At 45.8% G+C, this 27,854-nt stretch overlaps 1 protein-coding gene across 2 annotated transcripts; it reads left to right on the top strand.

Moving 5' to 3' along the window:
* Window positions 1-333: 333 nt before the first annotated feature.
* On the top strand, window positions 334-27,495 carry CAV1 (caveolin 1). 2 transcript variants are annotated; one of them, XM_028746892.2, is made up of 3 exons: window positions 334-487; window positions 2,426-2,596; window positions 26,766-27,495. In XM_028746892.2, exons 1-3 carry the CDS (start codon window positions 458-460, stop codon window positions 27,105-27,107), a joined length of 543 nt encoding a protein of 180 aa, XP_028602725.1. In that variant the 5' UTR covers window positions 334-457; the 3' UTR covers window positions 27,108-27,495. The 2 variants fall into 2 exon arrangements, with proteins under 2 accessions (XP_028602725.1, XP_028602726.1); XM_028746893.2 differs by lacking the exon at window positions 334-487 and adding an exon at window positions 581-858.
* Window positions 27,496-27,854: the final 359 nt, after the last annotated feature.

The raw sequence follows: 27,854 nt of genomic DNA, 5'->3' as shown, positions 1-27,854 counted from the left end.
TAACTCAGGGAATAAGCGTGCACATGTGTGTTCTTTTACGGTCGCTGCAACTGGCAAGGAAACAAGCATCGCCTGAGGCTTTTCCAAAAGTAGGGAAATTAGCAGCAGAGCGCAGAGCGCGCGTCCTGTTTGTGTGGATTTTACCCTTTCCAACTCCGCGCTGCTCCTCGAGCCTTGGGGATGTGCCGAGATCTACCAGCCCTGTCCTCCAAGTCTAGAGCTGCAGCGGGGAGAACAAACCCCTGGCGCCCAGCCAGGACGCTAATTTAGAGATACCGCCCACTCGGCAGTCTTCTGTTTGTGTGCGTTGTTGGGGGGGGGGGCGGTTGTGGTGTGTGTGCGTGCGCTGTAGGTTTTTTTTCTTCCCCTCTAACAATTCCGGATCTTCCTTCGTCGGATCTTTTAAATTACCGGTCAGTAACGCCCTCCGCAAAGCCTCGAGCAAGCCCAGGACAGCATGTCTGGGAGCAAATACGTAGACTCCGAGGTAGGGCATGCTTTTGCAATGTTTCATTCTTTTCGCGAAGCTGCTTTGCGTTCCTGGCACAGAGTACCTGCTTGCGCCAGCCATCTCTTGAGTGCTCTTGGCTCGTCCCTTATCTCCCTGCTCTCCACGTTGGAGCCCTTTCCAGAGCTGGAACTGCAAAGCCTGTTTTCAGGGCAATCGGGGGTTATTTGTCTGTGTTGTGTTGGTAATCTGATCTCCTGGACGGGCACTTGTTTTTTTTCTCTCCCCCCCCCCCCGCCTCCCTCCGTGCGCCCTGCGCTCCCAGAGAGAGCCTTCCTGCTTAAACCGCTTCCCCCGCAGCATTTCCAAGGCTGTAGTGGCGCCCACCCAGGATTAGGGACAACTCTAGAGTAAGTTGTTGGGTTTTTCCTGGGGGGGGGGGGTTGTGTTTTGCAAATATGTTCCCTGTCACTGCCCAGTGCAAAGAAAGGACTGGGGTTTCTCTCTCACTCCCCGCCACCCCACCCCGGTGTCGGTTAATTTTTACAAGGCTGGAGAGGGAATCTACTGGAGAGCGTCTCCAAAGCTAAACTTGTAACGAGTGTGCAAAAGGCATTTCTTCTTAAGGGGAGCTGCAGTTTGCTAGTCTGGAGAGTGGCGTGGAGTTTGGATTTTCTGAAAACGAAAGCGGCTCGTCTTCGGGCAACGGCACAACCCAACCGACTTGCGCCAAGGGCATTCAGATTTGAATGGGTTTCGAGAAATCTGTGGGTTGTTGTGGGTCAGGTTGGGACAGCACTCTTTCGCCTTAACTTTAGAGAGGTCCTTTTATTTTATTTTTTAAAAAAGGAGGAAGCGGAGTGAGGGACGGCTGTCAAGCAAGCGACTCTTTGAATGGGTGACGTTCCAGGGAGGCACGATTAGAGGGACTTTTAGAGCCCCGTATTGCGGATGAGTTCTGCCTTTAACCGTCTTGCGTCCTCCTCCCCCGTCCATTCAGGGGTGAATCCTAACGCATGTGAGGGTTTACTCCTGAATGGACCCAAGGATGAGGTATTTGTTCTGGATTAACGGATCCGGAGTACGGGTAGTGTTAAATCGTCGTGGCCACATTGCAGTAGACGCTTTTCCCCCATCCAGCCTTCCTCCCAAGGCAAGGAGCGCTCTTCCATGCCAACATGTTGGGGTTATTTAGTCAACGGTGCGGGGAGTTGTCCTCTGTCCCATTTACATCCCCGTCTCGTCTCGCCTTTGCCTTCCCTTCTCCTTTTCCTGGGGGCATTCAGGGGGTGCCCTGGGGTGCTTACTAGGGTGCCCACATTTGCCACTGAAAATGCTGGCCGCGGCTGCGATCTTATGCGCTCTTTCTTACGAGCGGGCCTCCTGGAACTTGCTGTCGAATGGAAACGCGCGTGGGATTAGGCTGCGCGGTGGCGCGCCGGTTGGCAGCCAGCGCAAGAGCGCAAAGTACTCCTTTGCGCGTGAAAGGCGAGGCGGGCAAGGTGCCAAGTGTCCCAGCTGATTGGTTGGGGGCAGGGAGCCCCCCCCTTTGCTTTATTAAGGGAGAGCTCCCTGCAAGAGGAAACTTGGGGATTCCAAGCTGCGAATTCTCCAAGCCCGTGAACAGGGGCGCGGCGGCTGCGCCCTCCCCGGCTGCAAACCTGCCCAGTTCTTGCGCGCGCCAGGAGAGGACCCCTGGCGGCGCGAGCGGGAGTCGCGGCTCTGCCTGGTACCGAGGGGTGTGGTGTCAGATACTTTCTGTCCATTTAAAAAGCCAGCCTCTGGGGCATTCGCTGGATGAAGTTTCCCCAGGCTCCGCGCGCTCTCCCTGACCAGTGCAGCATAGACAGCCGCTCTCTGAACGTCCGATGAGCGAGTGGGATTTTTTGGACGTGCATCCCCTTCCCAGGACCGCGCCGTTCACTTAGTAGTCGCATCGGATTCACTGACCGCTTTCCCACACCCCTCCCTTTCCAGGACTTTCTTTACACAGCGCCCATCACCATCAGGGAGCAAGGCAACATCTACAAGCCCAACAACAAGGTCATGGCAGATGAAATGAACGAGAAGGAGTTCCATGACGTTCACACCAAAGAGATTGACCTGGTCGACCGAGACCCCAAGCATCTCAACGACGATGTGGTCAAGGTAGGAAGTCCAGAACTTTTCTCAAACCCGCAAAAAAGGGGGGGAACCCATCCGAATCTGATCAGAAGACATGCTGGGCTGTGGGTGGGGGTGGGAGAGAGAATGGTTGGTATGGGATGCTTGAAGGAGGACTGGTTTTGGTTTGGAAAATCAGCCCAAAAAGCAGATGGTGCTGGGGGCTTTCTAAGGAAACAAATCACATTTGTGATTGCTTTTTAGCAAAACACTTTAATTCTCTGTCCGCTAGAATGTTTGAGAACTCCACACAGTACCTTTGCAAACTTTTAATAAATTAACAGCATGTTCAGAAAATCTCATGAAGGAAGCATATCCTGTTTCAGAAATGGAAGCTTCTTCCTATTTACTTTCTAACGGAGCCTTCATTTGAGGCTATTTACTGGATTTTTCCAGTGTGGTAGGCTTGATAAACATAGTTATGGAAGAGCTGGGTACAAGCTCCACCCCTTTTTCATGGAGGGATTATGTACCTTCTGACAAGTCCCTGCTTTTTAAACTCAGCTGCCCTTCCATAGCCTCGCAGTAATGTGAATGTGAACATGACATAGATTGCAAAGTACCTTTGTAAGTGAAAAACAGGAGCAGCAGCTCTTGCACGAAAGCCATTTGTTTAGGTCTCTGTAGGAGAAAGGCTGCAATCCTGTTTACACTTGCCTGGGAATAAACCCCATTAGATACAATGGCCCTTACTTCTCAATACACACACATTGGATTGCACTCTTGGACTGCGATCCTAAACACACTTACTAGAGCAGTGTCAGATTTATGTATAAGCTAAACAAACTATAGCTTAGGGCCCCACTCTCTTGGGGGCCCCCAAAAAATGTAAAGGGGAAAAAAACCTGGGTGTACATTTCCAAAATATAAGATAAAAAACAAATAAAATAAAACCTACATACAGCAACAGTGTTTTGTGTTGTGTAGGCTCCTATGATGTAAGTAATGGGCCCCGCCTGCCAGCCTGCTCCCTAAAATATCACTGGTTTGCTCATTTCTATATGGCTTTAGATGCCTATTAGGTCCACAAATTACCATATAGCATCTATTCGACACAAAAAACAGTGACCATTTATTGTTGACGAAGGACAGCTGGACATATAAAGGGCCCCATTACCTTCAGTAGCTTAGGGCCTCATCAAACTTAAATCTGGCCCTGTACTAGAGACTCAGTCCCATTGGACTTGCTGGGACTTGCTTCTGGGAAAACCTGCTTGGGACTGCACTTCTGATCAATGTTTGCGTTGATTTCTAGGCATGACGGATAATGTATATTAAAATGACTGTCGCTGTGTCAGCCTATTAACATAAGCAGTGCATTTTGCTCCCATGCAGGGGTGCCAACTGGAGTAAAATATTGACGGTGCACAAACACCATTTGAATGGCAATGCTCATCGAATTTTTTGGGGGGGGCTGACCCCCTCAAATATTGTATTGGGGGGGTCAAAGGGGCTTGGCCCCTAGGAGTTGGCTCCTTTGTTCTCATGTATAACTAGAGTATTACTTGGTCCCAAAACATAACGTCTTCAGTTTGCCTGACTAAATAGGAAAAAAACATGTTTGCATATTTTTTTCATTAAGTATCAGGCTGCCCACAAGGGCTTGGCTTCAGAAGGCGGGGCTAGGAGCTTTTTGGGTTTTTTTTAAGGAAGGCCGTAATTTGCCACTGAATGCTGAAGAAAGAAGAGAATAATAAACCTGCAATATTTTGTCATGTTTTGATTATTTATTTAATCTGACAACATTTTTTTAAAAGAAATGCTTTGGGGGGGGGGGGAAATACTATTGCTTGCAAAAAAAACCCCTACAGGTGGCAAACATCCCCTTAGAGACACTATTCCCTTTTCTCGCTCACATAGAAGGGAATGTCAGTTCTAAGATTGTATTACAGCACACAAAGGCATAGTCGGAAAAACAAAACAAAAACCCTGTGAACAATTGCTTACCGTATACAAATGTAGGCAGATTTTGGCTGCAGCCCTATGCACATTTACCTGGGAGTGAACCCAGTGGAACTTTCTTCTGAGTAAGCACAGGATTGTGCTGTTAATCAGTGAATCGATTGATTAAAACATACGGAGTATATTGTCTGAGATTGATTTCTAACATGTCGCAGCCTCATGGAAGATTGGAAGGCTTAACTGGGGTGCAGACTCGCTGGTTTCATTTTCATGGTGCTCGAATCACGCTACTTTGCTCCTCCCTTTGCTAAGCCAGGAATAAACAAATCACAGCTCTGGGTTAATGCTATGTCTCCCAAAGAAGCCATGAGCATCTGCCATGAACACTGATTTGTACATAATGCTAAGCCAGCACTGTGGTCTGCTGCTTTCCAGCTGCACAAAAGGGAGGAATAGGGATGAGCATAATTTGAGCAACAATGGGCCAACCCGCTGCTCATTCATGGTAACCTGTAGTTTGTTTCAGACAATGGCTTACCCTGAAGGGCCCAATGTTAATGAACAAGGGGGGGGGGGGTTGGAAATCATTTACAGTGGTACCTCGGGTTACATACGCTTCAGGTTACATACGCTTCAGGTTACACACTCCGCTAACCCAGAAATAGTGCTTCAGGTTAAGAACTTTGCTTCAGGATAAGAACAGAAACTGGGCTCCGGCGGCAGCAGGAGGCCCCATTAGCTAAAGTGGTGCTTCAGGTTAAGAACAGTTTCAGGTTAAGTACGGACCTCCAGAACGAATTAAGTACTTAACCCGAGGTACCACTGTATTCCATTTCTCAACTTTAGGAATGAGTATTAGCACTTATGGGACGTGGGTGGCACTGTGGGTAAAAGCCTCAGTGCCAAGGCTTGCCGATCGAAAGGTCAGCGGTTCGAATCCCCGCGGCGGGGTGCGCTCCCGTTGCTCGGTCCCAGCGCCTGCCAACCTAGCAGTTCGAAAGCACCCCTGGGTGTAAGTAGATAAATAGGGACCGCTTACTAGCAGGAAGGTAAATGGCGTTTCCGTGTGCAGCTCTGGCTCACCAGAGCAGCGATGTCACGCTGGCCACGTGACCCGGAAGTGTCTCCGGACAGCACTGGCCCCCGGCCTCTTGAGTGAGATGGGCGCACAACCCTAGAGTCTGTCAAGACTGGCCCGTACGGGCAGGGGTACCTTTACCTTTACCTTATTAGCACTTATGTAGCCACACCCACTTCAAGATTTAAAGAAATAATTTAAAAACTCGTTGCAAAAACAGGGGGACAAAAAAACAACAACCCCAAAACAAAATCAATGATGACTGAGTATGTTCAGGGGTCATGAAATGCTGGTTGGATGTTTAGGTGTGGAACAGAAAATTGGGAGGGTGGGCAAATGGAATGGAGTCTCCTGGAAAGGGTATAGCTGCATGGCTGGAACCCTGAAACAGGAGAATTGCACTTCTCGACATTTTGTTGCAAGCCTCACTTGTTCTGTTACAGTATATGGACCTGACTTTCCACAGAATCGTTTTTGCAAAAGCATTGCTTTATTCACAGAGAAGGGAGCGCAAAGACAATCTGCCTTACCCAAATGGAGATAAAAGGGGGGCAGGGCAGGGGATCCTTTTTCCAAACTAAAAATGCCAAAAGGAGAAATCATGAAGTGAATTGGAGCAAAGGCCCTTCTGGATCTCTTGTTAACTTTGTAAATGTCACATTTATACTAGTCCAATGTATCTGGGTCAATGGAAAATACTATCGGGGCCCATCTAGGTCAGGGAAAATCATGGATGTAATCCATTCCTGGCAGAGGCACATCATGCTGCAGATGTGATGGCCAAGGATGGTTTGTAGTCCAAGTTTTGCTGAACTTCTGGAAAACATATTTCTGCAACTCACTCATTGTAAGCAATCTGATGTTGCAGTGCTACATCATGAAGCCTCTTGAGTGGGAGAAGAAACCTTTGCATCTTGGATGGGGGAACATGTGTCCATCCCAGGTGCTGGTTGATTCCCATCAGCCCCAACTGAAGATAGGCCAAGGATCACAAATGATGGAAGCTAGGGTACAGAAATGCTTTCTGTCCCAGATAGAAATCTGTAAGGTTCCACCTGCCCAGTGAAGGTATTGTGGAGAAAAATAGTTTATTCTGTTGGTGTAGAGCAGGCATAGGCAAACTCGGCCCTCCAGATGTTTTGGGACTACAACTCCCATCAGCTCTAGCTAACTGGACCAGTGGTCAGGGATGATGGGAGTTGTAGTCCCAAAACATCTGGAGGGCTGAGTTTGCCTAGGCCTGGTGTAGAGGGAAGAAGTAGCTCCTTTCTATAGGCTGATTAGCAACAGAATGTTTGTTTGCAGAACCAGACCTTCCAAGTTTTCTAAGCCCCTTCATTCAATCTAAAGTGTTGAAAGGGCCACAGCTTAGTGGCAGAACTCCATTGACTTACTTCTGAGCAAACTTGCATAGAACTAGACTCTTGATATCTTAAGTCTCTCACTATTGGGCTACTTTGGCCTGCAAAAATTAAAGTATCGTGCAAAACAAAGCACAAGAAAACAGGTTGAATAAATAATATAATCTTTCCCTTTTAGGAAGAGAAAATAAGCCTGAGAAGGGGAGTGTTTGGGGAGTGAGGAGAATAACATATTTTCTAACTCATTCTTCAGCATCAGCTGAGGTTCCCAAAGCAACAAAACCTTCTGAGGATTAGTGATATGTGCAAGGCTGAAAGGAATCTAGATAGCTCTCAACAACATTACGGAATGAAAAAAAAAAGATGGATCCTATTGGGAATAGGAGGCCAATCACTGATGAGGAAAAAGCACATATCTTTAAGGAAATGTTTGCAAGCATCTCTCAAGGGAGAGATCAAAGATGTCAGTTATATCCTGCGTCCCAAAGGAAAATGAGAACATTGGGAACAACTTCAGATAGTGGACCCTCTCAGAAACAAAATATATTTTCCCCAGAATCTTATTTTCATAATTTACATGCAGCAATTAGTTTTGCAGTTACATATTCAAACTGCTGCTGTAGGGAAATGTCCTTTAGGCGGCTGCAATTGGGGAACAGCAGCAGTAATGCAGTGCTGAAGCTTTGAATCCAGCTGAGGGCTGGTCTGTATGAACAACAGGCCGAAGAGAGAAGCTGTGTGTGTGAATTGTCCTTGCTCTACAAAACAAAACAAAAACTCAATCCTGAATGCAGAAAATGAGCATGTCAGGGAAGTGGCTAGACTTCAAACCATTCTTCCACAAATTTAATTTACTGATTCATGTATATTTGTGGGAAGACTCACTCATCCAGATGTATCAGCATCTACCTCTACTCTGAAATGAAACACTCTTGAAGTAACAACCAAGAGACTTGTGGCACCTTTAAGATTAGCAAAGCTATTATGCCATAAACGTGTGTGGACTAGAGTCCATTTCAACAGATATGATGCCTAGGAACAGTTTTACCACATAATCTGTTTGTGTTGACCAGTGTTTCCTGAAAGTTACAGGGTGGCCATATTTCCGAACCTTTATGGTACTTGGCCTAGAAAGGAATAAATCAAGTTCTGTTTTCCAGTGCACAAAGCTAATCCTGAGTTTGTAGCCCTGTTTATTTGACATAGGTTCCCTTCATGCCTCTAGCTAGAAATATGGTACTGAGGTGTCGGTGGGGAACCAAGGGATGATACAATTGCAACCAGAAGAATATCCCTACAGATAGCCTTAAATGTATAAAACGAGTTAATTGTATTAAACACTAATAAAATAATGCAATTTTATTATTGTAACATTTGGAAACAAGGACCTAGCACATGTCATTTATCCTGTCAGGTTAACTAGGCAGACCACTAAGACATGGAAGCAACAATTCTTTCTTTGTGAGCCACTAGTTACTGTCTTTACATTTTCCCTTATATCACCACAAAGTAAAAGTGCTAGAGACTTGGTGTGTGGGAAAGAGATAAGCTGAACTACCAAGAGCTTGGAATATTTCTGAGGGGAGCAGGTCCACACAGGCCTTCCTGTGGCTACTGCCCTGGTCTCCTGGAATGTGGAGTTCTGGGTAGGCCTAACTTGGTGCAATTTTTTCCCCAGGTGTGGCAGATGTGAGAATCACTCATGCTTCAGCATCCCAGCAAAAAGAAAGTAATATACACATCACAAATATTATTATCTCTTAAGGGAGCAGCTTGGCCAGACTGACTCTCAAATAACGTTTAAGAGGAATGTAGACAGCTGATCTCTTGCTTCAAACCACAGGCTTCTTTACTCAGGCCTGTCGCAGCATGGCTCATGGTATCCCATCACAATTGTCAATTCTGGGCATAGCACCAATGTGTATCAGTAATTAAGGTCCAACAGTCCTCTTTTTGCTATGTGGTTCTGGGGTATTTATCTCAGTGGAAGCCTGAGGAGAGCCCTTGAAGTGTTAATAATAAGGTCACCCTGAAGGTGTATATTCAAGATCCTAGAAATAGATCAATCATCCTCTAAGTGCAAGGCTGGCTCCAGATTTGAGGGAGCTTTGGAAATGTGGGCACCCTTTTAAATCACCGGGCCCTTGGCTGCCATTTTAAATTTCCCACAATGCCCCAGAGCAATGTAGCATCTGGTTCTGCAGTGTAGTGTAGGAAATTTAAAATGGCAGGTGGCTTCCAGGGCCAGCCCAGGTATCCCAGGGCCAGCAGCTGTTTGAGGATGACTGGTGTTGATCCTGACCCTGTGGTCATACAAACAGAATGGTTAAAAACGTGGACATTTCCAGGTTTCAGTGTTGTGACCTTCAGGTGAAATGGCAGTTCTAGCGACTGATAGTATAGAAATTAGGATTAGTCATTTTTCCATATCTGTTAACACAAAATACAAAAGTGCAACCAGGCTTAATTGCCATAATTTTTTTTAAAAAAAAACATATTCAAAGTCTGGTTTTTGCATGTGTCACACCCCTGTTTTAACTATGAATCCTGCTACCCCACTCACCCCCATTTCTGAGCATTTTAGCTATTTGTTCAGGGCTTTTGCATTTCTTGTCGCTCGCTCCGTGCTGACACCTACACAGCGCCATAAAAGCAAAGCCAACCACAGAAGACAAATGATTAGGCTGGGGACAAGGAATCTGCTCTGTAAGCAGTTCATCAAATGGCTTCAGCATTTATTTATTTTAAAATGCCTCGCAACTCATAAAAAGCAGGGGATGTGCTCCCGCGATGTGCGTTGCAAGGTGCTACATAAAAGTCTATTGCACCTGAGGTTCCAAAGCTCAAGACGAATAAGCTTCGAGGCAGAGGTGAGATATGTGCAAGTAATAGGAAGCCAAACAAGTTTCTGAAAGGATCGTGCTTCCTTTAGCTTGGTAACCACTGCCGGGGCCAGAAGGGAGCTGTATCCTCAGGTGACCCCCTTCCTGTGTCAGTGGGCCTTAGCAGGCTTACCTGGCTGCACTGGCAGAATTGGGCAGCTGGCTCTATCCACCTACAATTCCCTAAAGTGATGCCTACCCAGGGGCATTGAAGGAAATAGAAGGATGGCTAGATCTATCTACCTGGCGCTCCACAGAGTGCCAGGCTTTAAGAATGGCCCACCAGCAGTGGACTCCGGCATGGTCCTGGGGCCTGGCAGCTGCCCAAGGGTTCCAGGCTGCTATCTCCTGCCCTGGCCACTTTGAATTTGGGGGCATTGCCTGGTTTTTTAGGAGGTTTGGCTTCATTTCCCCTTGCTCCTCCTCGTGTCTCATAGAATAATAATAATAATAATAATTTTTTATTTATACCCCACCCTTCCCAGTTCAGAAAACCAGGATCAGGGCAGCTAACAACAAATGTAAAACACTTAATTGATGCAACAAAAAACAGCATAAAATGCCGTATAAAACATGAATAACAATAAATTCAGAATTCTAAAATCAATTTTTTTTTGGGGGGGGTGGGGAATCCATCCAATAAACATTAGATGATCACCGGGGCTAGCTGACTAAATTAGTCCTATTTGGGCCAGTGAGGAGACCAGGAGAGAATTAGCTGTGGGATCCCAGAGCGGGTAATCTTCATAAAAAGGGGAGAGGGAGGGAAGGAAGGGGAATAAAAGATCAGGTTAAGTTGAAATTGAAAGCCAGGGGGAATAGCTCTGTCTTACAGGCCCTGCGGAAGGAAGTTAAATCCTGCAGGGCCCTGGTCTCATGGGACAGAGCATTCTACCAGGTTCGAGCCATCACTGAGAAGGCCCTGGCCCTGGTGGAGGATAATCTGACTTCCTTAGGTAAACATGCAAATGTACTTAATTTGCACCCTCTCTATAGGTTGCACAAAGCTTTAGTTCACTATTTCAGTTCACCATGTTATTTTAACGGGCAGGGGGTGCACATATGGGTATTGTGTCCAGTATGCACTTCACGGTTAAGTGTATGGTATGGATCTGATGCTCTCCCATATGCATATGTATTTGAAAATTCTGCCCATACCAAAATAAATAGCAGCTGGGAAGAGTCTTTGAATAACCTTATCCCTGACATGCTGTTTCGCATATATAGAGAAAGAACTCCTGAAACATGTACGCATATACACTGCAGTCTGAAGTGGTACAAACTACAGTTTTACCATCTGATCAGGCTGTTTGTGAAGACTAAGCCAGACCCGAAAATTTTCTTTAAAAAAAAAAAGTAATTTCAATATCCACTGTCAGACAATTCCATTATTAGGACCAACCAAAATGTTACAAAATAGTGGGCATTTTTTTGATATCTCTGGAACTTCTGCAGAACTTAAAATGATTCATAGCATCGTAGAGTTGGAGGGGACCCTGAGGATCATCTAGTCCAACCCCCTGCAATGCAGAAATATGCAGCTGTCCCATTTGGGGATCGAACCTGCAACCTTGGCATTATCAGCACCATGCTCTGTCCAACTGAGCTCCCTGTTTTGCAGCATTTTAGTTGTTTGGGCATCCATTCCACACATCCATTCTTACAATCATAGATTTTTGGGGAAAACGGCAGATTTTTTTCTTACAGCCTAATGTAAATTGGGGGACGCGGGTGGCGCTGTGGGTAAAAGCCTCAGCGCCTAGGGCTTGCTGATTGAAATCGGTCGGCGGTTCGAATCCCCGCGGCGGGGTGCGCTCCCGTTGCTCGGTCCCAGCGCCTGCCAACCTAGCAGTTCGAAAGCACCCCCGGGTGCAAGTAGATAAATAGGGACCGCTTACTAGTGGGAAGGTAAACGGCATTTCCGTGTGCGGCTCTGGCTCGCCAGAGCAGCAATATCACGCTGGCCACGTGACCCGGAAGTGTCTGCGGACAGCGCTGGCTCCCGGCCTCTAGAGTGAGATGAGCACACAACCCTAGAGTCTGTCAAGACTGGCCTGTACGGGCAGGGGTACCGTTACCTTTAATGTAAATTGCAATCCTACCCATACCTAGCCTATTCATAAGTAATCCCTATTGAGTTCAATGAACTTACTCCCAAGTAACCGTGGACAGGATTGCAGCCATAGTTTCCTTTGCCTTTTTATGTTCCTTACAAAATCATAATATATAGTTCCCAGAAGACACACAAGTTGCTTTAGAAATCAGCAGAATTAATACTCACTTATTCTCCTGTTTTGCCCTTTGATAATAACCCCCAGTGTCAGTGAAAAGGCTTGAAATTTGCATTTTAAAAGCAGAAATTTAAAACAAGCACGATCTGATCCAACACCTGAGGATGGAGAACTTAAAAAAAAAGGGGGGGGGAAGTACCGTACAATAAAAGCACAGCATGGCGCATAAAGGGTGTGTATCTGGGGGATAGGGAGGAACTGCAAAATCCTTTGCTACTCCAAGACTCTGGTAACAGTGGCTACACATCCTTACATGTACAAAGAATCTGCTAACGCCTGCAGAGTTTATGTGCACCGTTTATATATATTAGGATTTATGCCATAGTCTCTCTGCTTTTCCAATGCTTTCTTGTTCCTTCCCCAAGCACAGCCTCTCCATACTCCCACACATGGCCTTTCTCTGAATCATTAAATGTAGCCCCGGACGCTTGTTGCCTCTTCGTATCCCTAATCACAGCCAGCTCTAGATTATGCCAGCCTCCTAAACCGATGGGGCAAAGTGAAAGAGGCCCTTGTCTGCGTTCCCTCCGGCAACTCCTACTCACGGTTGCCTGCAACTTGGTGCTTAACTGTGTTTCGGTGTGTTTCGGGTTGTGTTTGTTTTCATAAACTTAGGCTGCAACCCTGTGTTGTACTTACAAGGGAGTTAGGTGAGCACACCCTCCAACATTTCTCCAAAAAAATTAGGGACGTCCCATTCCGTAACAATAAGTTTACTATTTATACCCCACACATCTTACTGGGTTGCCCCAGCCACTCTGGGCAGATACCAACATATATAAAAACATAAGGTAAAGGTACCCCTGCCCGTACGGGCCAGTCTTGACAGACTCTAGGGTTGTGCGCCCATCTCACTCTATAGGCCGGGGGCCAGCGCTGTCCGCAGACACTTCCGGGTCACGTGGCCAGCGTGACAAGCTGCATCTGGCGAGCCAGCACAGCACACGGAACACCGTTTACCTTCCCGCTAGTAAGTGGTCCCTATTTATCTACTTGCACCCGGGGGTGCTTTCGAACTGCTAGGTTGGCAGGCGCTGGGACCGAGCGACAGGAGCGCACCCCGCCACGGGGATTTGAACCGCCGACCGATTTCGATCGGCAAGTCCTAGGCGCTGAGGCTTTAACCCACAGCGCCACCCACGTCCCCCATATAAAAACATAATAAAACATTAAACATTGAAAAACTTCCCTGTACAGGATTGCCTTCAGATGGCTCGGGGGTTGGATAACTCCATACCTCCAACATTTCTCCAATGAAAGTAGGGACATCCCAAGGAAAAGTGGGTCATTCCTAGATCAAATCAGAAACTGGGATGGCTTCTCTAAGGGACTTCCCTGGAAAATAGGGACACTTGGAGGGTCTGGCTCCAAGCATCAGGCTCCAAGGCCCACACCAGACTTCACACATGGATACCGACGATCAAAGACATGTTTCTCAAGTGCAGCTAATTATTTGAGCCATCCACTTAAGCAGCTATTTCAGCAGTGTGGAATTCAACTCGCATCAGGATTAAACATATTCCAGATTCTTGGTCTGGAGATCCACATACCCAATAGGTATGTTGGCATCTGAGAGAGTGGCATTATTTGCACATCCAGGCAGATTTGGAATTTGTGTTTATTTGTGATGACTTAAAATGTCCGAAAGCAAAGTGGATACCTAAGCTGAAAGCGGAAAGGCTTAGAGACAGGCCAGGCAGACAAAGACCAGAGCACCAGGCACAAGTGCAGAGTGGAGCCAAACAGAAGGCCGAGTTCCAAGATAGCAGTAGAGGGTTGGACCAGAAGCAGATGCAGGAAGGTGTCACCCTCTGAGGCATCAACCTGGGGGAAAGGAAATAGCGTCAGCAGAGTCCACAGCTCGGTAAATTGACCAGAGCGATTCCAGCCAGGCAAATGCACTTAAAGAGGGCGTGGAGCAGAGGCGGAGAGGGGAGTGGTGTGAGAATAGGAGGTGTGGTTTAGGAAGGGGGTGTTGTCTGAAAAGAGTTTCAGCAGCCGGACAGGAAAACTTGGAGGATTGCAATGGCACCCTCCCCACTCAAGCCTGATGTTCCCCACATCTGGTGTAGTGAATATGCATGAGTTGGGGTGCAGCTTATCATTATGAGCTCCCTTCCCATCACTGTGTGCATTCACTGTACACACAGTTTCCATCCAAAAAGTGCTTTAGGACATTGCATGTGTGCATGCCTGTTTTCAAGGTTCTCACAGATATCTAAAAATCAGGTGATTTACTAATGTCCAGACATAGATTTGGAACTTCAGTTCACAGGCCATATTACAATATATTTCTATTTGTCTTTTTAGCTTTCATAAATCCAAGGATTCCTAAAATCACCTAAGCTCTGCTGACTCATTGATTGATGCAGAGGCCAGATCGGTTATATCTGTGGGCTGCTTGTTTTACTTTGGCACCCTGATAGAAAAGTGAGAATGTTATCTATCTTGGACGTTAAGAATTGTTCCTCAAGGAATGAACCAGCGGCAGTGTTGATTAGGAACAAAGACTAATTTTGTTTATGCCTCGGTTTTTTCAGCATAATTGAACCCTTATGTACTGGTTTTCACTTCACTGCCCATGCCCATGAGTCATAACCCCGTAGGAAAATGTTTGCTTGCTATAGCTACGTGTAAACCATGTGCAGAAAAGTCAAAGCAGCAATTTATTGGGCAAGGCCAATGGCCCACCCAGGACAGTCTCCAAAAATGGCTTGTTGACATCCATCTGTCGAAGCATATGGTACCCATATTTCTGTCCAAGGGGAGTATATGCCACACACCCCTTTAGACATTATGCCAGAAGCCCAGAAAGTAGGTTGGTGTGCTCACACATCTGGTTTTCCCACTACAGCATAACATCCAGATCCAGCTTCAGTATTGGAGTCTGGAAAGCGACATTTAATGCCTGGGCTGTGTCTTGAATTCCAGCATGAAAGCACCTGCCGCCAGTATTGGTAAAAGCAATACCACTGTTCCACTTCCTGTATGCATGCTTCTGCTCTGAGTATACAAGAGGGAATGGACAAAGATTGTCAGAGAGTTGTGCTCAGAGTAGAGGCTGCTGGGAAGGTCAGAAGAATAGGCATCCCTGATTGGCTTGGGGAGGTTGCAGCTATTCCCACAGATTCCAGTTTTCAGCACACATAGGCAAACTAGATTGAGGGCATCCTATCTAGTCCTGTTCGCTCAACATGGCATATATAATCATGCACTAGTAGAGCCAGTGTGGCGTAGTGGTTAGAGTCTTGGACTAGGACCTGGGAGACCCGTGTTCAAATCCCCACTCAGCCATGAAGCTCACTGGGTGACCTTGGGCCAGGCATTGCCTCTCAGCCTAGCGTAGCTCGCAGGGTTCTTGTGTGGATTAAATGAGGAGAGGGAGAACCATGTACACCACCTTGAACTGCTTGGAGAAGAAAGGTGGACTATAAGAAGAGAAGAAGAAGAAGAGTTTGGATTTGATATCCCACTTTATCACTACCCAAAGGAGTCTCAAAGCTGATAACATTCTCCTTTCCCTTCCTCCCCCACAACAAACACTCTGTGAGGTGAGTGGGGCTGAGAGACTTCAGGGAAGTGTGACTGGCCCAAGGTCACCCAGCAGCTGCATGTGGAGGAGCGGAGATGCGAACCTGGTTCCCCAGATTACGAGTCTTCCGCTCTTAACCACTACACCACACTGGCTCTCTATAAATGCAATAAATAAATAAATGCAGCAAGCTTTCAACCTACACAGGGCTTACGTTCCAGGGATCACGCCTAAAGCCAAAATAGAGTATAGCCGAAACATACTGGGTGTAGTAGCAGGTGGGATTACCAGCCTTCCCGCCCTGCCCCCCGACTTCTGCCCCCTTTTTAATTTTTAAAAAAATATTTGCTAAGTGCGTAAAGCTGAATGCGCATGAGTTCAATGTGTGTAAGTTGAGGACTTGCTGTAGTTAAATAAATAAATGTTTTCAAAGGACCTTGGCCCTCTTCTCATATTCTTTTCCATGCACTGATTGAGTGGGAGAGGAGGAATTTCCCCGCATAATGGAAAGAGACAGTGAGGGTCTATGCGTGTCCATTGAGGCAGTGGATGCAATATGCTCCCTTTTCACACATTCTATCCATGCATGGAAGGGAACATGCCTAAAGGAAAGTTTTATGAGGTCTGCATGTGTGATCTGGGACCAATCAAAAAGCAAGGTCACCACTCACATAGTAAGTAGAGTCTGTTTGCACAGCTGTAAGTCAGGATAGGGATGCGGGTGGCGCTGTGGGTTAAACCACAGAGCCTAGGACTTGCCGATCACAAGCTCAGCGGTTCGAATCCCCGCGACAGGGTGAGCTCCTGTTGCTCGGTCCCTGTTCCTGCCAACCTAGCAGTTCGAAAGCACGAAGTGCAAGTAGATAAATAGGTACCGCTCCGGCGGGAAGGTAAACGGCGTTTCTGTGCGCTGCTCTGGTTCTCCAAAAGTGGCTTAGTCATGCTGGCCACATGACCCGGAAGCTGTACGCCCGCTCCCTCGGCCAATAAAGCGAGATGAGCGCCGCAAGCCCCGAGTCGGCCACGACTGGACCTAATGGTCAGGGGTCCCTTTACCTTTAAGTCAGGATAGCAGGTGTGATCCCAAATGCAAGCACCTCTCAAAATATTTCGCTGTACATACCATGTTACATTGAAAGAGCATGTGCCTTCCTAGTTTATGGATGTTCTGTGAATGAAAATGGGTACAGAAACAATACACAAGAGAATTCTGCATTTGGACTTTATTTGTGCATGGCTAAAACAAGAACACATGACTGCATTTTTTGTCCGATGCCACTGAAACAGAGATAAACTTGCTAACCTCAAAGTTCTCAGGACCTTCTACCTTCCAGGACATTTCTGTTAATGGCTTTATACTCTAGACCTCACTTGAGAGACTAATATCTTCTAGGATGTAGGGTTCATGGGTTTCGGATGAATTACACGAAAGATAAATATGGCCCAAAGCTTTGTTTATATCTAGCGCGCTTTCTTAGTTTTCAGCAAAGTGCTGGCTGATAAGTTCAGCTTCTCAAAATAGGAAGGAGGAAAGATTCCATCACAGCTAAAGGTGAAAGTGCTGCATTCTTTGGTTGGTCTGTGCCTGTCAAATGCATATGCTAGGATTTATAAAGGACAGCAACGGAGCTGAAGTTATAAATGTCCCTTTATGCAGTGTGCATTTCAAGCACATGCACACGCCAAAGGATCCTGGGAACTGTAGATCTACAATTTCCCTCACCCTTAACAAACTACAGTCCCGGGTTATTTGGAGAGCTTTAAATGTGTGGTGATCACTGCAGATGGTGACAGCAGCCACGAAATTAAAAGACACCTGCTTCTTGGGAGAAGGGCAATGACAGGCCTAGATAGCATCTTGAGAAGTAGAGACGTCACCTTGCCAACAAAGGTCTGTATAGTTAAAGCCATGGTTTTCCCAGTAGTGATATATGGAAGTGAGAGCTGGACCATCAAGAAGGCTGATCGCCGAAGAATTGATGCTTTTGAATTATGGTGCTGGAGGAGACTCTTGAGAGTCCTATGGACTGCAAGAAGATCAAACGCATCCATTCTTAAGGAAATCAGCCCTGAGTGCTCACTGGAAGGACAGATCGTGAAGCTGAGGCTCCAGTACTTTGGCCACCTCATGAGAAGAGAAGACTCCCTGGAGAAGACACTGATGCTGGGAAAGATGGAGGGCACAAGGAGAAGGGGGCGACAGAGGACGAGATGGTAGGATAGTGTTTTCGAGGTTACCAGCATGAGTTTGACCAAACTGCGGGAGGTAGTGGAGGACAGAGGTGCCTGGCGTGCTCTGGTCCATGGGGTCACGAAGAGTCGGACACGACTAAACGACTAAACAACAACAACAACAACAAATGTGTGGTGCGAAGGCAGCCTATGACAAAATGCAATTTGGCTGCACCGTCTTTTAAGTCAGATATCACACCCCCTTCTTCAAATGAAAGAAGACCTTTTTTTGCAAATGACCATAAGGGAAAGTGCTCTTTGATGTCTAGCACTCTGAATAGAGTAGGTCAGTCTTCCCCAGCCTAGTTCACTCCAGAGTTTTTCGACTACATCTTCCATCAACCCCAGCCACATGGCTGCACCTATGTTGGGGGAAACCAGCATGCGGGATTAAATATTTAGCTAACTACACGCTACTTTAAATGTGCAGTGTGCAGCTTCATCAGGTTCCAGGCCCCACATTTAATACTAAGCATGAGACTCCAGGATGCAGGGAAATGTAGATTTAACCCTACCCTCCCCAAGTGTGATCCCAATGAAAATTGACCCTAGTGCATCCATTTTCATCCATATTGAAGCTGGGGAGGGAAGAGTTAAACTGCACTGCAGCCCGAATAAAAAGCAAAGGCTGCACTTAACTATTCTTTTAATAAAAAAATAAACCCGATGAAGCTGCATACTCTGCATTTATTCTAAGGTGTAGGCAAGTCAGCCTTGCCAAACGAATGCCCTCCATCTTGGCTGTGAGTCCTGGAAGACCTGCTCCCTGCCTTGCAGGCCTTTTTCCACCTGGCCTGAGGGGTTGGGGCCCTGAACGACTCCAGCTAGAAAAGCTGAGGCTGTTGGACAAGAATCCTGGATTTGGGGTGTCCTTTGGAGGGTTTTGTTCAATACGGTTGTGTGCTTCTTGATATTTTGTTTATTTGTTATTCTGACTACTTTGACGTTGGCCGGGATGTAATTTTTTTTATGTTGTAAGCCGCCTCAAGCATGGCTTTAACTTTGGAAAGGTGGCATACAAACGAAACGATAGATTGATAAGTCGGGATTACAACTCCCATCAGCTGCAGCTAGCATTCACCTTGCCAAAATACAGTGGTACCTCGGGTTACATACACTTCAGGTTATATACGCTTCAGGTTACAGACTCCGCTAACCCAGAAATAGTGCTTCAGGTTAAGAACTTTGCTTCAGGATGAGAACAGAAATCCTGCTCTGGCGGCGCGGCGGCAGCAGGAGGCCCCATTAGCTAAAGTGGTGCCTCAGGTTAAGAACAGTTTCAGGTTAAGTGCAGACCTCTGGAATGAATTAAGTAGTTAACCCAGGGTACCACTGTACCTTGATTGTGTGGTTGCGAGACAACACAGATCCACTGGATCTCTGGCTGCTTTTCCCTCTGCAGATGCTTCGGTCCAAAATCAATCCCACATTCTTCTCCTGCACTTGATACCTTTCGTAGATATGTGGGTGTTGACCTGTTGTGGTTCTCTAACTGCAGCGTTCCTTTGATAAGTTGAACATCCGGATGTCTGCTGGTTATGTGTATGTTCCAAAGGAAAGGGGAAATCTATGTTCAGAAAAAACCCAGGCTCGTTCCAGTACTTGCTCCACAATCTCTGTAGCTTTTGGCACCTCGTGGTAAGGCTCTTTGTTTCCTCTCAGTTCAGGCTTAATTTACAAGGTTCTCCAAATGATCCTTAATGGCTTTGTAATTATAATATAATCACAGAGCCTAAGAAAAAGCCCCCCAGCCCACTTCTCCCCTTTTAAGGAAAGTGAATCCATTCTCTGGTGGCATTCCAATTTTGATCTGTCTCCCCTGGCTGCCTGTTCCCTGCAACAAGACTTCCATGACTCATAGCTGTGGTCATTTTATGAGCAATGCATATTTGCTCCAAGTGAATTGTTTCAAAAAGGAAACTGAGCTCTATGGGAACACGAGTGTGATAAAATCTTTCCCTATTGTAATAATCTTATCTGTTTTCAGCCGTACAGTTTGGGTCATTAAGCATGTGAGGATGCATTATTTGCCCTTGAACATGACAGATTTTTATTATTTCCAGAAACAGCAGCATCCTCTGATGGTCCTATTTAACAATGAAGAATTTAAAACACACACAGAGTCATTCAGAGAATGGTGGTGATTATAATGGAAGCCATGGGTGGGGAAACCTTTAGCACTGAATTTTTCCTGGACTACAACTCCTGTCATCCTTGACCATTCACCATGCTTTCTGGGGCTGATGGGAGTTAGAGTCCATCTACCTCTGGAGAGTCACATGTTCCCCATCTGTGATGTAAATTTAGAGATAAAGGCAGACACCAACAAACGGTATGAATTAATTCACCGATAATCAGAGACCTCAGGGAAACAGGGATTCCTAATATAATTTTAATCAGCACTACTTTCTCTGAAAGGACACGGGTGGCGCTGTGGGTTAAACCACAGAGCCTAGGGCCTGCCGATCAGAAGGTCAGCGGTTCAAATCCCCACGACGGGGTGAGCTCCCGTTGCTCGGTCCCTGCTCCTGCCAACCTAGCAGTTCGAAAGCACGTCAAAGTGCAAGTAGATAAATAGGTACCGCTCTGGCGGGAAGGTAAACGGCATTTCTGTGCACTGCTCTGATTCGCCAAAAGCGGCTTAGTCATGCTGGCCACACCCGGAAGCTGTACGCCGGCTCCCTCAGCCAATAAAGCAAGATGAGCGCCACAACCCCAGAATCAGCCACGACTGGACCTAATGGTCAGGGGTCTCTTTACCTTTACCTTATTTCCTCTGAAACTAAGATTAATCATGATGTCATGGTGGAAGATAACATTTTGCAAACATTTAACAGTGCACTCCTGTACACATCTACTCAGGAGTAAGGCCCATTCGGGGCAGAGGGGCTTAATCCCAGGTATATAGGATTGGAGCTTTAAGAAGGATTAATTTCCTCCACCCACCCAGAACCCAGGGAGGCTATTTATCTTTTCTCCATCCAACTTCCAAAAAGGCTAAGGCTCCTCTACTTACTTAGAAAGGGGGAATTGCAGCAGGACTAAACTTGCATAGCAAGCTTGATAGTAATATCTAGGACCTAACTGCTAGGAGCAATCACAGTGTCGTAGAGAGGCAGGAAGCACCCTTTATCCTTTGGGATTTTACTTCAGAAATCCCAGTAAGGTTTGCTACTTAATTACATTGCAAGGGCACCACTCTGTATATTTTACAAAGATTTCTAAATCCCAACACCTTGAAGACTACAGCTGAATTCAAGAGAGCATGACTAAGTGCACCTGTGCAAGAATTCCCAGCATCGAAAGATTCCTCTCTTTGACATACCTTCCTTTCTGACTTTATAATGCATAGGCCTGCAGCTCTTAAACAGAAATGCAAACTTTCCTTAAACTTCTGCAGCTTTCTGGTGGATCTTTCCCGCCCCAAGATTCAGAGGCCTTTATTTTGGCTGCAGTCCTAAACACACTTCTAGGGCAGAAAGTTCTACAGTATTAAGATCAGAGGGTTTTGCTTCCAATAAAACAAATTTAGGATTGTGCTGCAAATTTATTCATTTTAAAAACAACAACAACACACACACACAGTCATTTGAGCAACGGGACCATATGCAAAACTAAGCTTTAATATTTCTTATAGCAAACGTGAACAAAAGCTGTTGTACAAGTGGCATTACCAAATTGAATGGTAGGAAGCCAACCAGTACTGAGATCAGGAAATGGGTTGTGGATGAAGAAGAGATGATCGTACCATTTAAAAACCTTGACCCCAGCAAAGGTTTTTATAGAGTGTGGGTTGTTGTTTTTTTACCTTGGTCAATTTAGAGCGAGGGGAGAGAGAGCTTCATTTTCTCCACATTTTCAAGCTGACCAACTTGATTTGCACCCTCTGGATGAATGCACAAACTGGAACACATTCGAATTTCACACTTCTTGAAGTTTTGCGGTACAGTTCTCAGCTTGAAGAATCACCAAAATGCGTTCATAAGTTTATTTTAAGAATAAAACATGTTTAGTAATGCATACATTGATATGAATGTAGATTTTTATATGGACTTTTCAAAAAAAAGATCACAGACTAATGCAGAAATGGGATGGAAGAGACACATGCAAAACAGCATTTCAAATGAGTTGTGCTCATTCCACGACATCTCCTGGAAGCTGCAGAATCAACAAATTCTCCTGTGTACATGTAGTATTAAGGAGCAGGTGTCTGCCTACATCTGAGCATGACCGGCATGCAACTTTAAGTTTTTAACAGCTGCTTGGAAAATTGATTGGAAATGGAACCCAAAAACGACCAAGCAAAAGCATATGCCATTTCTCTGGAGTGGTGGTTAAAGAACTAGATAAGGAATAGGACTCAGACATATTGATGATGATGATGATGATGTTGATGATGACGACAATGTTTTATGAATTGCCTTCCACATATATGCACCAAGGCAATTAACAGACATAATCTTAAAAATGGTCGATATACACACATGCACACACACACACACACACACACACACACACACACATACACTACATGAACAACAAGGTATATAAAGGAACTAAGTATTTAATATTTCTGTGCCAGGGAACACAATACACCAAAGCTTCTTTTTACTACTCTCATGTCTTTGCCCCATCCAGCTGTTTTGATTGAAATGCTCTGTTCTGCTTTGGATGGTAGAGAACTGAACTAGATCATTGCCTGCAGTTTGACACCACTTATCTAAAATGACGCCAAAAACAGTGACCTACCATATGCATTAAGGATTTGATGACAGGTCCATCAAGCTTTCTTCAGCACGGCCATCATGGAATGATATCATGATGTACAGTATTGGGGTGAGAGGGGGGACCTGACTAACTGTATTGGCTTTGTCCCTCTAGATGAGTTAAGATGTCATTATGATAGCATAAAATGCTTTGAAAGCATCCCCAAGAGCCTTCAGTTGACATTAGAGGAGGCTTTTTGCAGGACCTCATCCCAGCGCCTAGTAATAATAATCAACATTTTTACTGAGGTCAGCACATGAACCTAGAATGAGTCTTAGCCTACAATACCCTTTCATAGGTCCTCAACCCCTAGAATATATCATCACAGTAGCTAAATTTATTGCACATATTTATTGTGCAGTGTACAAACTGATTTTTTATTTTATTTTTTACAGCTTGCCACTGGCACTAGCTCTCCCCCACACACATACACACATATTCACACACATGCGCACACACAATATTTCAGAAGTGGCCTAAGATACTGATAGATCCATCTACTAGATTTGTCACTGCTACACATTAGGGGTCGCGGGTGGTGCTGTGGTCTAAACCACTAAGCCTCTTGAGCATGCCGTTCAGAAGGTTGGCGGTTCGAATCCCTGCCACGGGGTGAGCTCCCATTGCTTGGCCCCAGCTCCTGCCAACCTAGCAGTTCAAAAGCACATCAAAGTGCAAGTAGATAAATAGGTACTGCTCCAGCGGGAAGGTAAACAGCGTTTCCGTGCGCTGCTCTGGTTTCACCAGAAGCCGCTTAGTTATGCTGGCCACTTGACCTGGAAAAACTTTCTGCGGACAAACGCCGGCTCCCTCAGCCTGTAAAGCGAGAAGAGCACCGCAACCCCAGAGTCATCCGTGACTGGACTTAACTGTCAGGGGTCCTTTACCTTTACCTTTTTACACGTGGTAGTTACAGTTCTCAACTAGTCTTCCAGTTACACATGTATGGTTCACACCTTCAAGGCTGCACACTGTGGACATCTAACAAGTTTATGCAGTCTTTTCAGTCTTTATTGTTGAATCTGCTTATTGGGGAGAAACCAGGTTGCACTCCCACAAAGCCTATTCATCAAATGTCTTGAAGTCTGTAATGCTCAGAAGAAATAATTACTATTCTGTTAGCGATAGAATCCTGTTTCAGAATAACAGGTGGGATATCAAGGTTTATTCTAGATTGCCATGTTTGTTGAAAGGTAAGCGATAAGGGAGGTAAATAATTGTCTAGGACATGTAAGCTGTATTTGCCACAGAATTGCTATTCAGCTCCTTCCGGGGCTGTTTTGGGGAAATAGGAAGATCCCCAGCAGAAGCTTTCTGGAACTCTGAGTTCTGAAAGCCCTGCTTTCTGACCTTAGCTGCTGTGAAAATGCCTTTAGCTCAGATGGTAGAGCATGAGACTCTGAATCTCAGGGTTGTGGGTTCAAGTCCCGTGTTGGGTGAAAGATTCCTGCATAGCAGGGGGTCATTAATTTTTTTTGGGGGGGGTGTCGGAGCCTCAATGGAAAGGAGGCAGAAAAGCCTGCATGTGTTCTCTGAATCCATTCACAGTTCAGTGGATCTGAGCCTCTGTGTTTTCTTTTTCTTGACGTACTTCCCCTATTTGGTTATTTTGGCGGCAATAAATATCCTGTGCTGTGGATTATATCAAAAGATGCGTTCGTGCGATATGTGGATAAGCTATTTTGTTTCAAGATGTTTCTGTGAATTTTCTCGAAGAAAGAAATGTTATGACAGACTCTGTGGATATTTTGGCATTTCTGAAATATGTACTCCTTTGGATAACTTTCTTTCGTTGGTTAGAAAAAAAGGACTCAAGAACCCCTCAAATAGAAAGGAAGGGTAGTTCCTCCTAATGGCCAAACTACAGTACACGTAACTTGCAAGTAAGCTGGACCCTGAAGTTTGAAAGAACCAGAACAAAAGCCATTTCATGACAGAATACACTGGGGCTATGTACACACCACACCTTTAAAGGACATGCAAAGCACACAGTTTCCCTCAAAGAATTCTGGGAACTGTAGTTTACCCCTCACAGAGTTACAGGTCCCAGCAACTCTTAACATACTACAGTGCCCCAATTCTTTGAGGAAAAGAATGTGCCTCTAATGCGCTTCAACAGCATAGTGTATACACAGCCTACTACTACAATAAATGAAATGAACTATCCAGTGCTTTTTTCTGGGGGGACGCAGGGGTACCCTAAACATTTTATAAATCTAAGTTTGGCCTCATCAAGGGGCAGTATTTCAATATGAGAAGGTAAATGAGAGTACTCCTAAACATTTTTTTAAAGAAAAAAAGCACTGGAACTATCAAATGCACATATACTTTGAACACATATGGCATGCCACAAGCTGTTTGTATTAATCCAATACAGTGGTACCTCGGGTTTCATACTCTGCAGGTTACATATGCTTCAGGTTACAGACTCTGCTGACCCATAAATAGTACATTGGGTTAAGAACTTTGCTTCAGGATGAGAACAGAAATTGTGCTCCGGCGGCACGGCAGCAGCAGGAGGCCCCATTAGCTAAAGTGGTGCTTCAGGTTAAGAACAGTTTCAGGTTAAGTACGGACCTCCAGAACAAATTAAGTACTTAACCTGAGGTACCACTGTACAGTAGGGGTGAGGAATCTCAGGTCCAGGGGCCAGATGTGGTCTTCTAGGCCAGTGTTCTCCAACCTTGGGCCTCCAGCTGTTTTTGGACTACAACTCCCATCATCCCTCGCTAGCAAGACCAGTGGTCAAAGATGATGGGAATTGTAGTCCAAAAACAGCTGGAGGCCCAAGGTTGGGGAACACTGTTCTAGGCTACTTATTCTGAGTCTTGGGATTCTCCTTAGGCTGCATCTCCTTTCTTTGGGCCATGCCCTTCACTGCCTCTCTTCTGTGTCCTCTTTGAGTGCTTTGGCCTGACTACAACTCCCATCATCCCTAGCTAACAGGACCAGTGGTCAGGGATGGTGGGATTTGTAGTCCCAAAACATCTGGAGGGCCGAGTTTGCCTATGCCTGGCCTGGCTGGCCTGTGTCCTTGGGTGGTGGTGATGCCTTTTATTTTCCTGGATGGCGGATGGGAGAGATGTGTGCATAGGCCCCTCCGGTTTTGACGCAAAGCAGTCACATCCATTGCTGTGACTACCTTTTGCTTCTGGCTCCACCCTTCACTGGCATGTGCCCCCTGGGAAGGAGCCCAGGGCCTGAAAGAAAAGATTCCTTACCCCTGCAATGCCATAAAAATGCTGGTCATAAAACAGCAACAATTATCACTTTAAGCCAAAATAGAAAGCCTAGCCAAGATGCAGTGGTGGTTGATATCCATTGGTGGATTGGTGGTAGTCTCTGTGGGAGTACTGTACTGTATATTGTATTTAATTATGGGGTATCAGAGTTTTTAGGGGGTTAACCAGGCTGGGATAGCTGGAATAGCAGGCTTGTTGGTTTTGAATGTCTGATGTAGATTTTTTTCAATTTCGTTGCTCTGTATGGGACAATGACAATAAAGATTACTGTAGCGTATCATGGAAAGCAGGATGGCCAACCGTAGATGGAGCCAGAGCCAATAACAGGTGGACAAAACTAATTATAACTTTGTCCCCATCCCCATGCTTGCTTGGGGCAAAGCAAATTAAGGCGGAGGAAGCAGACAGTCAGAGCCACCCTCTGGACTGGACGCAAGTAAGAAAGCAGATGGACTTGGAGGAAGAAAGCCTGAGCTTGATGGGGGGGCAGTGCTAGTGTTTGGTACAAAGGTCAGAAATTTCTCAGATTATGGCTGATTTGTGACTCAAAGCGCAGCAGCTGAAAAAGCAAACTAACTTTCTGCATCCCACCCAGCCACCCACCTCTGCTTGCATATAGACAAGACAAGATGGTAAGCCATCGTAAAGGCTGCCATGGTCCTCCGAATCTTTTCCCTAGTGCCAGCACCTCAACTCCATCTCCTGTGCCTCTTTTAAAACACGAGTGCTGTGTTGATATAGGTTACTCTGGATATCAAGTTGCATCGCTGCTACCTTTATTTGTCAGATTTGATGGCTTGGATAGCTGCAGGCTTGGTTGTCGCTTTTCCATTTCCCTCCTGACCTTATGTCACCTTTCGTCTGCAGATTGACTTCGAAGACGTGATTGCCGAACCTGAGGGAACCCATAGTTTCGATGGGGTCTGGAAGGCAAGCTTCACCACCTTCACTGTGACAAAATACTGGTTTTATCGCTTACTGTCTGCCCTCTTTGGCATCCCCATGGCTCTCATCTGGGGCATCTACTTTGCCATCCTGTCCTTCCTCCACATCTGGGCAGTGGTGCCCTGCATCAGGAGCTACTTGATTGAGATCCAGTGCATCGGCCGAGTCTATTCTATCTGCATCCACACCTTCTGCGACCCGCTCTACGAGGCCATTGGCAAAGTGTTCAGCTCCATCAGAGCAACAGTACGGAAAGAAGCATAATTGACGTTTCGAGGAGCCTGAAGGGAGGGTCTTCTCCCCTCCCCTCCATATTTTTTTTTGTGTGCCAGTCCCAAGGCTACATCAACGGTGAACAAAGCAACTGGCGCACGTCATCTAATGAAGCAACCAACCTGAGTGCAGCAAAGAATCATTTGCCCAAATCTCCCCCCTACTTAATCTCTCCTGGAATTGTATCTTCCCTTCTTTTTTCAGGAGGGAATCTGCATATTTTTTTAAAGGCCAAATATAAAAATTGCTGCTCTCCCATTCCTAGCTACCTATTGTTTTGCTGACCCTTTGGCGAACTGACTCATGTTCTGCTTACCCTTTCCGTTCATTTGTTGCAAGTTCAGTTCACAACGCTATAAAATAAAGAACCGAAACATTGCTTTCCAGCGCTATAACGCTGCCCTTGATTTTACTGTGAGCGACAAAAAAAAAGGATCTAAAAGCTATTGCAGCATAATGGACGTGACAAACTGGCAGATTTTAAAAGAATGTTCTTTTTTCAGATGTATTGTCTGTCGACTGTAGCGCTTTACTGTAGTGGGCCACATCTAACTGCTACACACAGATAGATCTAAGTAAATAACTAATATATATATATATATATATATATATATATATATATATAGTGAAGAGAGAGAGACACAGAGAGAAAACAAATGCCTTCAGGATAGCGCCTTCAACCCAGGCAGCTGTCCCTACCCACAAGATGCTACAGCTGTTGCTTCGCCTTTGATTTGT

This window comes from Podarcis muralis, chromosome 10 (assembly GCF_964188315.1).
Source record: "Podarcis muralis chromosome 10, rPodMur119.hap1.1, whole genome shotgun sequence".
NCBI lineage: Eukaryota > Metazoa > Chordata > Lepidosauria > Squamata > Lacertidae > Podarcis > Podarcis muralis.
The sequence above is the reverse complement of the archived record's forward strand: the minus strand, read 5'-3'. Positions and strand labels throughout refer to the sequence as shown.

What these genes read in the sequence shown, in the direction of transcription:
- CAV1 (XM_028746892.2), top strand. Translation starts at nt 458, where the DNA reads ATGTCTGGGAGCAAATACGTAGACTCCGAG. An exon ending in GCAAATACGTAGACTCCGAG is followed by an intron (nt 488 to 2,425) that starts GTAGGGCATGCT and finishes CTCCCTTTCCAG; the next exon opens with GACTTTCTTTACACAGCGCC. An exon ending in TCAACGACGATGTGGTCAAG is followed by an intron (nt 2,597 to 26,765) that starts GTAGGAAGTCCA and finishes TTTCGTCTGCAG; the next exon opens with ATTGACTTCGAAGACGTGAT.